The sequence below is a fragment of the Mobula birostris genome, chromosome 9, assembly GCF_030028105.1.
Source record: "Mobula birostris isolate sMobBir1 chromosome 9, sMobBir1.hap1, whole genome shotgun sequence".
In the NCBI taxonomy this organism is placed as follows: Eukaryota; Metazoa; Chordata; class Chondrichthyes; order Myliobatiformes; family Myliobatidae; genus Mobula; species Mobula birostris.
Genome location: NC_092378.1, coordinates 7,723,458 through 7,738,152, shown reverse-complemented (window position 1 = coordinate 7,738,152; position 14,695 = coordinate 7,723,458). Strand labels below are relative to the sequence as shown.

The 14,695-nt window shown below is 42.8% G+C and overlaps 1 protein-coding gene across 4 annotated transcripts in view; it reads left to right on the top strand.

The window, feature by feature from the left end:
- Window positions 1-14,695, top strand: part of ptprb (protein tyrosine phosphatase receptor type b) — a 115,924-nt gene that overhangs the window by 69,693 nt on the left and 31,536 nt on the right. For all 4 annotated transcript variants that reach the window (XM_072267464.1, XM_072267465.1, XM_072267463.1 and 1 more), the window contains 4 exons: window positions 2,098-2,364; window positions 5,274-5,555; window positions 10,378-10,656; window positions 14,021-14,170. In XM_072267464.1, coding sequence (XP_072123565.1) covers window positions 2,098-2,364; window positions 5,274-5,555; window positions 10,378-10,656; window positions 14,021-14,170 — 978 coding nt within the window. The remainder of the gene's footprint in view (window positions 1-2,097; window positions 2,365-5,273; window positions 5,556-10,377; window positions 10,657-14,020; window positions 14,171-14,695) is intronic.

Genomic DNA, 14,695 nt, shown 5'->3' with positions numbered 1-14,695 from the left:
AACCCATGCAGTCACGGGCATAATATACAAATTCCTTATAGACGGCGGTGGGAACTGAACGCGGGTTGCCTGTACAGTAAAGCGTTGTGCTAACTGTGTTGTTACCTCTCCACAACTAGGGTGAATATCCATCTTGCATCTAACCTTGAGCCCACTGTGGGTTTTCAGTGGTTCACAGTACAGCATTCTGTGGGTCTTTTACAAAGCAGATGCAGTGATCATGTTCTGCCTGATGAGGGAGTCCAGAGCAAAGGGACAGAGTTTGTCAACTGAGATCAAGAGGAATTTCTTAAATGGAACCTGAAAATCTTCAGAATTCTTTACCCCAGACAGTTGTGGTCATTAGATTTCTGGACTTTTGGGAAATGAAGGGCTGTGAGGATGATAGAAAAGCTTTAAACACTGGTATCAGTAACTTTTTGAAATGAATGGGAAAAAAAAACTCGCAGTGGTTGGATGTTTATTCCTGCTCCTATTTGTGTCAGTATCTTGACCTCTCATTTCATCAGATCACAGTCATAGAACACTACAACACAGAAACAGGCCCTTCGGCCCATCAAGTCTGTGCCGAGCCATTTAAATTGCCTTTTCCCATCGATCTGCCCCAGGACTATAGAGATCCATACCCCTACCATCCATGTGCCTATACCAACTTCTCTTAAACATTGAAATCAAGCTCATATGCACCACTTGTGCTGGCAGCTCATTCCGCATTCTCACCACTGACGAGGTTTCCCCTCATGTTCCTGTCAAACATATAATCTTTCACCCTTAACCCATGACCTCTAGTTGTAGTCCCACCCAACCTCAGTGGAAAAAGCCTGCTTGCATTTACCCTATCTATACCCCTCATAATTTTGTATACCTCTATCAAATCTCCCCTCAATCTTCTACAATCCGAGGGATAACTTTCCTAACCCATTCAATCTTTCCTTGTAACTCAAGTCCTCAGTCCCAGCAGAGATCATGTCAGATCTTTACCCAAAATACATTTTCTTGCCTTTCAGTTAAATCTGTACATATTTTTACCTGACAATCTATTGATTTACATACAGCCTGAAAATTTCAATTGTCTCAATCGTTATGGTAAATGTTACACATCTGTGCATAAAATCACTTATTTTCATTCCTGATTGACTTTGTGCAAGCCCCTTACTGGATTTATCACCAGAGGCGGAAGTTTATCTGTCATTCATTATTTTAAACACTCAATTGGACCACCCTTGGAACTGCTAAAGTGAGGCCAATGTAGGCAGCATGGTAACTAAGTGGTTAACACAACAGTCACAGTACAGGAGAACCAGGTTTAATTCCCATTGCTGCTTGTAAGGAGTTTGCACATCCTTCCTGTGACCACGTGGTTTCCGCACACAGTCCAAAGACGTACTGGTTGGTAGGTTAATTGAACATTGTAAATTGTCCCATGATTAGGCTATCCCGGGGGATTGCTGGACAGTGTGTATTGAAGAGCCAAAAGGGGCTATTTCTGCATTGTATCTCAATCAACCAATCAATCAATCAATCAATAAAATTTGAAGTGCCTTCTCACTTTGAATTAACCCTTTAATATTTGGGTAGAGGGTACAAGGTAAAGAGGACTCTTAATCCTAAATAATGCCTCCCAAAGCTGACCTGACATTTAACAAAGACTCAGTAGGCCTGAACATTTGTCCCTCTGTTTCGAGACCCCTGGAGATAAAAGGCCAAAAGTTAATTTGATTTTTGGATTACACTTTGTGCCTGAGCATGAGGTTTTATTGATTTGTTTGAGTCTTCTTCACCCAGCAGGAATATAATGAGCCAAATGACTTCTTTCGATACTGTAAGTTTCTATCTCAGTGATATTGTGATAGAGCACATTGAAGTATCACAGTTCCTAAACCCCACCATTAGTAAATTATTCTAATTTCCAGTTTTTATCAGAATGAGTTATATTTTTAACTCCAGAAATGTCCCCCTCTTTGTTTAGTGGGCTTTGTGTCTGCTGCAGAGTTGTGTGTGTTTTGATGTTAATGCTCAGATGAAGCCTTTGCAGAGCCTGTATTTTCCTTTAATCTTCCAACTATTAAACACTGAAATCTAATATTATCTGTTCAGTTCCAGCCCAGGTTACCCATCTGCAATGGATGAACATAAACCAGACTGACAGCCTGCTGTTCACGTGGACCCCAGCTAAGGGAGAGTTTGATTCCTACAACATATCACTTTATAATCCCAATGGCACTTTGCAGAGCAATACACTTGGAGAGAAAGTCGTGAAAGAATGGTACTTTCAGAACTTGACCCCTGGTAGAATTTATCACGTTGTGATAGTAACCCAGAGTGGAGAGTTGAGCAATGAAGCTGGAGCAGAAGGGAGAACAGGTAATGTATGATTAATGGTTTTACTTTTCATAGTTAGTGAAATGTTAAATGATCTTGTAATAAATGTTAACTCACATGACACTCAAAATGTCAAAGTAAAATTTGTTATCAGAGTACATATATGTCACCACATACAACCCTGAGATTCATTTTCCTGTGAGCATACTTAGCAAATCTATAGAACAGTAACTATAACAGGATCAATGAAAGATCAACAAGAGTGCAGAAGACAACAAACTGTGCAAATGCAAATATAAATAAATAGCAATAAATAATAAGAACATGAAATAACAAAATAAGGTGTCTTAAAGTGAGATCATTGGTTGTGGGAACATCTCAATAGATGAGCGTAGTTATCCTCAACAGCATGATGGTTGAGGGGTAGTAACTGTTCTTGAACTTGGTCGTACGAGTCCTCAGACTCTAGTACCCTCTGCCTGATGGCAGCGGCGAGAAAAGAGCATGATCTGGGTGGTGAGGATCTCTGGTGATAGATACTGCTTTTCTACGACAATGATTCATGTAGATGTGCTCAATGGTTGGGAGGGCTTTACCCGTGATGTACTGGGTTGAATCCATCACTCCAATCTATGATTAACATTTAACACAACATTTAATGGAGGAAAATGCCAAAGGAGGTCGATTTTCTATTGGCATCCATGAGGAAACAGGTGAACCATTTGATGTTGCCAATTTTTTCACCAATCAATGGAAGTTTCAGTATTTCCATTGTAGGTTAGCTTAATGCTCAGGTTATTTAATGATCAAGTCCAGATTTAAAACCCAATATTGTTGTTTGAAACTGAATAATGAAATATTGTTGCTTTAAAGGGTTCATGCCTGTTGGCAGCACAGCAGGTCTGCATAAATATATCAAGGCCATGTAATCTGCCTCTGAAATTGATTGAAGTCTTTGGAATGAATTTCAGAGAGAGAGAGAGTACAATGAACTGATGTCACTGCTTTGTACATGTAACAAGAGTCAGGAGATTAGTTTGTAGATCATCCTTTTAATATGAGCCAAATTCTGGTGCCGTTTGACCTTGGTGAACCAAAGTGGTTTCAAGTCTGCAAAATGAAGCAATCAATGAGCATCGAATTAATAAAAATAAGCAACTGCTGCTTTAAGTGTTCCAGGAATAAATTGAAAGAACCATCCACACCCAAGGAAAAAATAGTAGAAACAAATCATCCCAAAACATCTGGGCTTTTACTAACTTTCCACAGAAGATGCAGTAGAAATGTTGATGAGTTTGGTGTAGTGAAGCCTCACATGGTGATGTACATTTATAACAGCTCCCTGACATCTTACCACTGAGTGCAGGTTGCCTTGATGCTTACCGCCTGTCCTGCTCCTCTCTCGGTCCAAAAGCTTCTTCAGCAACATTCTCATATTCGCTTGACTCAATCTTTGCAGTTTGTGCAAAGCCACGACCAGTTGTCCTTTGAAAAGGCATCCCTCCTTCCTCCATCCGATATTTCAAGTGAGTCAGTGAGTCTGATGCATGCCACATCACTGCAAGTTCCGCTTCTCCTGAAACCTTGCTCTGCCCACACCAGCCTGGGCAGGAACAGGGCCAGTGGATACGTATAGAGTCATAGAACACTGCAGTACAGAAACAGGCCCTTTGGCCCATCTAGTCCATGCTGAATCATTAATCTGCCTACTCCCATCGACTGGTACTGGGACCATTGCCCTCCATACCCTTCCCATCCATGTACCTATCCAAGTTTCTCTTAGATGTTCAAACCGAACCCACATCCGCCACTTCCGCCTGCAGATCATTCCACACTCTCACACCCTCCGAGTGAAGATGTTTTCCCTCATGTTCTCCTTAAACTCTTCACCTTTCACCCTAAACCCATGACCTCTGGTTGTAGTCCCACCCAACCTCAGTGCAAAAAGCCTGCTTGCATTTATCCTATCTTTTCCCTTCATAATTCTGCATACCTGTACCAAATCTCCCCTCTATCTTCTATGCTCCAAGAAATAAAGTCCTAACCTATACAACCTTAAAGTGAGATAAGCCTCCTCTCATCCTTTCTGAGCCATAGAGCTAGACTCAGAACCTGACCACTATAACTTGCCTCTGCTAGGTTATGCATCACCACCCCCTTACCGTATGCAAAGGGGTATTTCTGCTATTGAGAGGAATAGCCACAGGGGTACTCGGCAATGGCTGCCTATCCACTTTCCTCCTCATGATGTGTCCTGCACCTTAGGTATGTATTGTCTATCAATCCCTCAACCTCCCAAATCATCCGGAGTTCATCCAGTTCCGGCTCCAACTCCTTAACTTGGCCTGTTAGAAGCTGCAGCTGGATGCACTTCTTCCAGGTGTAGTTGTTAGGGACATTGGAGGTCTCCTGTCTTACCACATCCTGCAAGAGGAGCATTCCATTATCCTGCCTGGCATCCCCACTGCTCTGAACGTGCAATAGGAAAGAGAATAAATAACAAAAAAAACACTAACTCGGGGCTTCAACTCCTCTCCCCAAAGCCTTGATTAGCCAAAGCCTCAAAACCCCACTCTAACTCTGGCCCACTCACACAACGACCACTCAGCTTGAACCTAACTTCTTTTTATTGGACCTTGCCAAATGCCTAATTGTGTGTGATAGAGTGTCTCCTCGGGGACCGTAGCGTGCAAAATGTATGTCGGCATTTAGCTTGCAAAGGACTGTCTTCTGGGGTGTGGGCAGTGGTGTGTATTTTCCAAGTTACACTAGTCCTTGTTGAAATGATCGTCAGTATAATCCAAGCAGGAAGAAGCTCGAGAGAAGAACGTAAGTAACCACTGAAAGTGTATGTATGTCAAGAGCCTCCATGAACTCTGTAAATGATGGAAAAGTCAGAAAAATTTGCTTGGTGTTACCTTTATTGACAGCCTCTATTAATTCTTCCAAAGCCCCCAAGCCTCCAGGATCAGTATCTTTTGCTGACGTTACGAACACTTCACTTGTCATAACGTGGCTCGGTCCTCCAGACTGGACTGATTATGATGACTTCGAGCTACAGTGGACGCCAAAGGATGCCGGAGTTGTCGTTAATCCATACAACACGGTGAAGTCAAAAGGGCGCATCATACAGAAACTTCACCCTGGGCGCCACTACTCCTTCGAAGTGCGGACTGTCAGCGGAACGAAACTAAAATCATTTAGTGAACCCATTCAAGCTGATATAAGAACAAGTAAGCAATAAGCTCATTTTGTTACTGTTTAAGAACAAAAGACCAACATCCTCTGGACTTACAGCTAAATATTGTATATAACTCAAATGGCACAATTGGAATTGGTTTATTGTTGTCACACGTACTGAGATTGCCATGGGAGAAGGTGGTGGATGGTTGTCTGATGCACATCACGAGTCCTGGTTATCCGGCCACTGCCACCAGACACGCAATATCTGAAGAGTATTGATAATGGCTGGGGTTCTTCCGTCTTGTAAAGACGCTGCCCAGACAAAGGCAACAGCAAACCACTGCTGTAGAAAAATTTGTCAGGAACAGTTATGATCATGGAAAGACCACAATCGCCTACATTGTATGGCATGGCACATAACAAATGAACTGAGATGGTGAAAAGCTGGTCGCACATACCATTTATACAGATCGGGGCAGTATACAGTGCACTCACAGCACTGTAGCTGCATTAAGGCAGGAGTTTCCAGCTGGGGTTCACTGACCCCTTGCTTAATGATATTGGTCTATGGCATAAAAAGGTTAGAAAACCCTGCATTAAGGTAAAACAACAACAATGCAGAATAAAGTGTAGCAACCACAGTGAAAATGCAGTGCAGGTAAATAATGGTGTTGGAGATGACATCCGTCTGTCTCGAAGGACAATGGGTCCTTTCAGTACTCACTTGAATTTAGAAGGGGGGGCAAAATCTTATTGAAACCTACGGACTGTAGAAAGGACTAGGTAAGGTGGATGTGTAGAGGGTTTTCCTGTGGTGGGGGTATCCAAACTAGAGGGCACTGCCTCAAAATTGAGGGGCGATCTTTCAGAGCAGAGATAAGGAGGAACTTTTTTTAGCCAGAGAGTAGTGAATCTGTGGAATCTTCTGCCACAGGCTGCGATGGAGGCCGTCTGTGGGTGTATTTAAGGCAGAGTTTGATAGTTTCCTGATTGGTTAGGGCATCAAAGGATATGGCAAGAAGGCAGGTCTGTGGGATTCAGGATCAGCCATGATGGAATGGCAGAGCAGACTCAAAGGGCTGAACGGCCTAATTCTGCTCCTATGTCTTAGGGCCTTATGGGTGTGTGGCACTGGAGTGACCTCTCCAGGGCACAAGCCTGGGCAGAAGGTATGGAGCTCCTGGGATACCCAGTTGTCACGGTCCCCCTCTCAGCCTCACAGGTGTAGTCCAAAGGAAAGTGAAGCAATACGTTTGGGCTCAGCTCGGCTGCAGGAGCTGCCAGAAGGATGTTCAGTGATGTCCAGCCGTCTGAGGGGCTCCGCTCCAGATTTGCTGTCTGGGTTTACTCCTGTAGTCTTCGTCTCTCCTAAGGCTGCCCACAAGGCAGCGGGGCTATTTACCCACAGCTGGGGATCTGGTTCACAAGCACCAGGGCGTGTCCACATGCTGGTGGGTCTGCGTGCTACGTGTGCAGGGACCAGACCTCCTCCCCGTCCTCTGTAGTTCAGCCTGAGTCCGAAAGGAGTTCAGTTTCCGTGTATCGCCAGTGAGGAGAAACTACATGAGGCTTGCTGTTGGAGAGGCTATGTACTGGCGGGGAGAGACTTACCTGTTCAGCTCTTCTTTTCATGAAACTGCTAGCCAGCGGTGAAAACTGAAAGTGAGAGCGACAAGCACTACCCACTACACTATCACACTAGACACGTCACAACAACCATTTGCTATACAGGGAAACCATAAGGTGCAAGATGATAATGAGGTCAAGAATCTATCTTATCTTACTCAGGAACCACTCAGTTGTCTTATAACAGCGGGGTAGTTGTTGGCCTTGTGCTGGTAGCTCACATTTTCACGTTCTTTTATCTTCTGTCCAATGGAAGAAGGTTGAGGAGAGAATATTTGGCGTGGGTGGGGTCTTTGATGCTGATTGTTTTACTGAGGCAGTGAGAATATCGATAACCATAAACATAGAAACATAGAAAATAGGTGCAGGAGTAGGCCATTCGGCCCTTCGAGCCTGCACCGCCATTCAGTGTGATCATGGCTGATCATCCAGCTCAGAACCCCGTACCAGCCTTCCCTCCATACCCCCGATCCCTTTAGCCACAAGGGCCATATCTAACTCCCTCTTAAATATAGCCAATGAACTGGCTTCAACTGTTTCCTGTGGCAGAGGATTCCACAGATTCACCACTCTCTGTGTGAAGAAGTTTTTCCTCATCTCGGTCCTAAGAGGTTTCCCCTTTATCCTCAAACTGTGACCCCTCATTAAGGATGAGATTGCAAGTTGTGGAAAATTTAGACGAAGTAGATTTGGGATCTTTCAGGTCAGTTCACTAGAAGGACAGTAGCTGTTGTTGAACCCCAAAGTGTGGATTGTCAGGCTCCTGTACTTCCTACCTGATGGCAGCAAGGAGAAGAGGGCGTGGCCAGGATGATGAGGGTCATTAATGATTGATGCCACTTCCCTGAAACATCGCTTTCTCGCAACTAGGCGCGCCTCTCTCTGGTAGCCTCTTGCACTCCTGTGCTTTAGAGCTCCTATGCTAGGCTATGATTCAACAATCAGGATATATATTTTAAATGCACCTGTGATAATTATCAATCCTGGACTTAAGACAGGAGATCCCAAGGTGGGGTCTACATGGACCCTTTGCTTAATGGTATTGGTCCATGGCATAAAAAAGGTTGGGAACCCCTGAGTTAAAGGGTGCCTGTTTGTACCACCAAGCTTATAGACCAAACCTGTGATATCTGGTGTGTTAATTGGTGAAAGGGTAACTGGTCTCAGCCTGATGAAAAGCCACCTTACCCCTGTACTAAGAAGGAAAATCTAATCATTTTTGGGATTATCACTCCTGCTGGAAAGCTCGTCTGCTTTTAATGTTTGCTGAGGATAGCCTCAGCTGTAACATCCGTCCTGGGTTGAATAATTCACTGCACAAGCTCACATGAAAGTGATTTATCATAGAATGCAGGAACCATTTTCAGCAGCATCCCTATAACAAAATCAGCAATTATATTTGACGTATAACTGCTGAGTAAGATGCAATGTTTTCACTTTGCCAGCTGTTTACCTCCACAACAACGATGTCTGGACCAATTTAGTTTCAGTGCATTCAGTGCATTGTAAATTCAAGCATTTACAATGTATTTTTTAATACTTGTAGAATCATTCTTTTTTTCTCTTTGTTAATGTTTTTGGATTATGCAGTGTGAAGGAGTTTAAACAAAATCTTTGCAGAAATAGGGTTGGTTGGATTATTGAAAGCTGGATTAAAGATTTATGCATTGCTTTTGTGAATCAAGTGATCTCACTGCACTGCGCCTGAGTCTAAATTGAGATGGTGGTTAAGCTCTCCTTGTACAAATTTAAAATATTATCAAATCTAGGCTATGGCATTAAGGAATTATTTCTAAAACTATAAAGGATCAGAAGAAACTCACGTAAACATAAGTCACTTTAAATAATAAAGATTTTAATAAAAATAAATTTTGGATTTTTTTGCATGTAGCATGTTCCTGTCACTATAATAGTTCCTACTGCCCATTACATCGCTGGCATTTAGGGCTTGAATGAAGGTCCTCCATATCTGGCAGTGTTCAGAGTTTCCTCGTGGTTTTCATTACCGTCAGTCATACAAGTCCTGGGTGGAGACTCAGGAATACTGTTGCACTCAGATTATAGAAGGATTCTTCATTGCTGTTTTTGTAACAATTTTGTTTTACTAGTCAGGGGTTGTTAGTCCTGAGCTGAACCCCTGAACTTGGAGGACTGGTGGGCCATTCCTAATCTGGCCCCCACCCTTTGACCTGTTTGGTATAGGTGACCCTACCAAGAACCAAAGTACAGGGGCCTGATTCCAACCAATATACAGTAGCTTTCTAGGTCACTGAGGCACGCAAGCCTCCAAACCACAACAAGGTCGTGGTCTTCTTACAGGAGAAATACTAACTGCAGTCAGCATAGAAAAAGATATTACTTGACTTATTGAGATGAAATTAGCTAGACAAAGTAAAAAGCTTTGTTGTGAAGTTATTACACAATGTGTATGATGGGATAAATTAATTTTTTAATATGTAACTTTTTTGGCTCTTTATAATAGTTAAGTGCTGCATTTACTTTAGTTTATGTTTGTGAAAAAAAAAGCTTTTTGAATATATTTTAAAATAGGTTCCTTGAGTGTGGTGATAACTCACCCTCATGTGAGTTTGCAAAGTTAGATGTTCAACCAGAATGTTATTACTTTTGGGGCTGTTCCAATTCCCAGCAGATGAGATTTCCAACAAGTTAAGGGTGAGAGGTGATAATATTAGCAAAGAGCTTCAAACTCCGAATGAAATATAGCTGCTGCCGTGCCCTCATTGTAATTGTATCAATATGTTAGGCCTAGGATAGATCCTCAGAGATGTTGACACCCAGGAACCTGAACTTGCTCAACCTTTCCAGTCCTGATCAAAAACATTTTGGGAGGAGGGGAACATAATTGAACAGGCAAATTCTGAAGGATGGTTTAAAGAGATGTGTGTTGTGCTATTGGCTCAGGAGCAAGTTCCAAATCCTTGGTTGTCAAGCTTCCAGGGCCATGAACTGGAACATAAATTTTCCTTTTGAGAGGCATGTGTGCAGGTATTCATGGCTACGTTGTAAATATGCTTGAGCATAGACTTTTACTTAGGCTGCCGCCCTGATTGTCCAACTTGCAACACCCATCTTCCTGAGAGTTTCTAATGCATGCATGTGACAAGCCAGTTTACATTACCTTAAAGCTTGCTTTTTGCAAATTATATTCCAACTTTGTTAAAAAAGAACTAACGCTAATGTACATCGACTTTTGTAAAAGTTTCTATGCAATTTGCAATGTTTCAGAGCCTGACAAAATACAACATATTCGATGTCGACCACAAAGCTCCACAGCAGTCTCCTGTTCATGGACACACCCCGATTCAGACTACAATGGCTATGATATTGAATGCTACCACCATGACAAGAAGGAGTTGGTGTACTCAAGAAGAATTGAAAAAGGGTTGGTTCAACACATCATCAAGGATCTCGAGCCAGACAAAAAATATCTAGTGGCTATTAAGGTCATCTCAGACGAAATGACCAGTGATGCTGTTGAGGACAGTGTTATTACTATGATTGATAGTAAGTATTCACAGTTAAACATTTAAAGGGTTTGTAAAAGTTACTAGTTTATTTGAAATTTAGAATGGAAGGCAATTTTATGACATGGTAGATCAGAAGAATCCCGTTAAAACAAAGTGCCCTAGCCACCAATACTAATGGATAGTGGTTGTCCATCGTATCCCACAATTTCAGGAATTGAATTGACTTTATTTCTTACATCCTTCATATACATGAGGAGTTAAAATCTTTACATCTCCATCTAAGTGTGCAATTTATAGTAATTTGTAATAAATAGTATGTACAACAGGACAGTCAATATAGCATAGAAATACAATTGTATCAGTGTGAATTAATCAGTCTGATGGTCTGGTGGAAGAAGCTGTCCCAGAGCCTGTTGGTCCTGGCTTTTATGCTGTGGTACCGTTTCCCGGATGGTAGCAGCTGGAACAGTTTGTGGTTGGCGTGACTCAGGTCCCCAATGGTCCTTCGGGCCCTTTTTACACACCTGTCTCTGTAAGTGTCCTGAATCATGGGAAGTTCACATCTGCAGATGCAGCAGGCTGTCCGCACCACTCTCTGCAGAGTCCTGTGACTGAGGGAGGTACAGTTCCCATACCAGGCAGTGATACAGCCAGTCAGGATGCTCTCAATTGTGCCCCCGTAGAAAGTCCTTAGGATTTGGGGACTCGTGCCAAACTTCTTCAGCCATCTCAGGTGAAAGAAGCATTGTTGTGCTTTTTGCACCCCACAGCCGGTATATACAAACCAAGTGAGATCCACGGTAATGTGTATGCCGAGGAACTTAAAGCTGTTCACCCTCTCAACCCCAGATCCATTGATGTCAATAGAGGCTAGCCTGTCTCCATTCCTTAACCAGCTCCTTTGTTTTTGTGACATTGAGGGGGAGGTTGTTTTCTTGACACCACTGTCTCAGAATGATGACTTCTTCTCTGTAGGCTGCCTTGTTATTATTTGAGATAAGGCCAATCAAGAGTTTTTGAAGTGGAAAACCCATTGTACTGGGGCAGTTCCACTCTCCTGACCTCAGAAGTCCAGGTCCAGCGGTACGAAAAAGTGGCACAAACTGGGGTTTCCCTGGTTGCAGCGGATGACTGTGACATCTTCAGTGCCTTGTCATGCCCTACGCTTTCCACAGAGTGTTGCAGTACTGCCTTCCTAGCTGTTGGATCTCACCTGCCCAGTCCGCCAGAACTGACTTTGCATGCTCGGACAGGCATGTCCCTCTCTCACTGGCATATGAGGCCACCAGCTCCCCTCTCCTGGTTTATACCATTTGTTTCCTCCTTCATGGGATCCACACCAGGCAGCAGGATGAGCTAAGTTGTGCAGCTTCTATGCCTTTCTTGTCCTGAACCTCGATAGTTTCTTCACAGTTTTTTGTTTACGTCATGGGTTGGCATGGTAGCGTAGTGGTCATCGTAACACTTTACAGCACCATTTGTAAGATCAAGATTCAATCCCCACCACTGCCTGTTAAGGAGGTTGCACATTCTCCCTGTGACTGTGTGGGTTTCCTCTGGGTGCTCTGGTTTCCTCCCACATTCTAAAGACATACCAGTTAGGTTTAGTAAGTTATGGGCATGCTATGTTGGCACCCATCATTGGCCAGTTGCCAACAACACATCTTGGACTGAGTTGGTGTGTTTCGATGCACATGTGCCAAATAAAGCAAACCTTTTCTGTCTTTAAATCAGGATCAGGATACTGAGGAAAAGTTTGGGAGCCCTGGCCAGAGTATAGGCAGCATTGACTCCCAAGCCTTTCAGCATCTGCTCTAGGTTCCCATCCTTTAGTGCTTCACCTCCTTCAACGTAGTCACTGCAGCCTTAAAAATTAGTTACCTCCTCCAGGCACTTTTCTCTTTTGTATTTCTCAACACTAGTTTTGCCAACCATTTTATTCAGAATCTTTCAGAATCAGAATTGGTTTAATATCACCAGCACATATCCTGAAATTTGTTGTTCTGCAGCAGCAGTACAATGCAATACATAATAAAAACATTATTAACATAAATTACAGTAAGAGCTGTACTTAATGAAAAGGTTAAATTAAATAAGTAGTGCAAAAATAAAAATTTACAAACTAGTTGGTTAGTGTTCATGGGTTCAATGTCCATTCAGAAATCGGATAGCAGAGGGGAAGAAGCTGTTCCTGAATCGCTGAGTGTGTGCCTTCAGGCTCCTGCACCTCCTTCCTGATGGTAGCAGTGAGAAAAGGGCATGTCCTCGGTGATGAGGGTCTTTTATGATGGACGCTGCCTTTTTGAGGTATCGCTCTTTGAAGATGTCCTGGATTTAACCAATTTTAATCAAATTTAACCAATTTCCCCCTGGGATCAATAAAGTATGACTATGACTATGATACTACAGAGGCTAGTGCGCATGTTGGAGCTGACTGAGCTTACAATTCTCTGTAGCTTATTTTGATCATGTGCTGTCGCCCCCACCCCCCCCCCCACCCATCCCAGACGGCGATGCAGCCGGTTAGGTACTCTCCTTGGTACATCTGTAGAAATTTGTGAGTGTCTTTGGTGACATTAATAATTATCCTGTAGAACAACACTGTATTGCTGCTGCAAAACAACAAATTTCATGACATATGTCAGTGATATTAATCCTGATTCTGATATAACCCATCACTATTGATCTGGTACATTGTAGTTATTGTGGCACCTACAGAGAACAGTGTAATTGTGTTTGCTGATTTCCATGGAAACATCGACCGTTTATTCATTTCCATGGATGCTGCCTGACCTGCTGAGTTCCTCCAGCATTTTGTGTGTGTTAATTGAGTTTTGATAAAAAGAAATCACGCACACATGTGATGTCTTTCTCCAGGACACATTTCAATTGATTTCAATTTGGACTATAGACAGCAATCTGTTTGCCATTTCTTGTGGGGGGGGGGGGGGTTCAATGGTGACGTTTCTTTAATCTTAAACTTATTTCTTCTTTGTTTCTCACTCCAAGTTATTTGTTGTTCTTGTTCCTGTCCGTGCCTTGTGGCACATCAGAGGTCAACCTTGCTGTTTCTTTAGCATGTATCTGTTTTTTATGAGGTCGAGTTGCTGCCTCAATGCTCAACCCAGCACAGATGGAAGGCGTTCAGGTAGCTGGCCAGATTCGAACTTGCCTCGATGTCCGGTGTGGATGCCTCTACATCACCGGCCAGCTCCAACTTATTTAACTTCTGTCATAATGTTATCATGACAAATTAGTTTGGTGTAAGCGATCATTCGTTTCACACAAAAAGCTGGAGGAACTCAGCAGGTCAGGTAGCATCCATGGAAATGACGAAACAGGCCATATTGTGTGCATAAAACTAAAAGCTAAAAACTTATCCATATGTACTTTCCCTCCAGGTCCTCCACCTCCACCGTCACATATCCGTGTTGACAGTAAAGCTGTCATCATTACGAAGTCCACCATACATTTCAACTTTAATTGCAGTTGGTTTAGCGACGTCAATGGGGCCATCAAGTACTTCACTGTGATAGTGTATGAATCAGAAAGTAAGTATTATTTGTCATGACTGCCACAGGTAACTAATACTGATGAACATAACTTGAGGAGGGGACAAAGAAAAACAGTTGTGTCTGGATTGGCATCCTGCCCACTAGTCCATGCTCCTGGAGGAAATAACAAATGCATGTTTCAAGATTTTAACCCCAGAACTAATTTGTTTCTATCAAGGGCACGAAAGGTGGTGCAGTAGACCTTTTCCTGACTCTTCATTGTGTCTACTTACATGGTTCTTTGATGCTGAATGAAAAATAAAGATTTACATCTTAGCTTGGACCAACCTCGAAGTAGAGGGGCAAAACAAATGAGGCAGTGGAATCTCAAAATGTATTTTAATGTAAATTCTGCAAGTTTGCATGCCCTTCAATGAGGGATTATTCTGAATTTTGATTGACTTGAACTAGCTTAAGGTGTGGAACAGTGGTTCACCAATTAAAACTGTTGCCTCACAATTCCAGTGATGATTCAGTCCTGACTTCCGTTGCTGTCTATGTGGAGGTTGCATGTTCTCCATG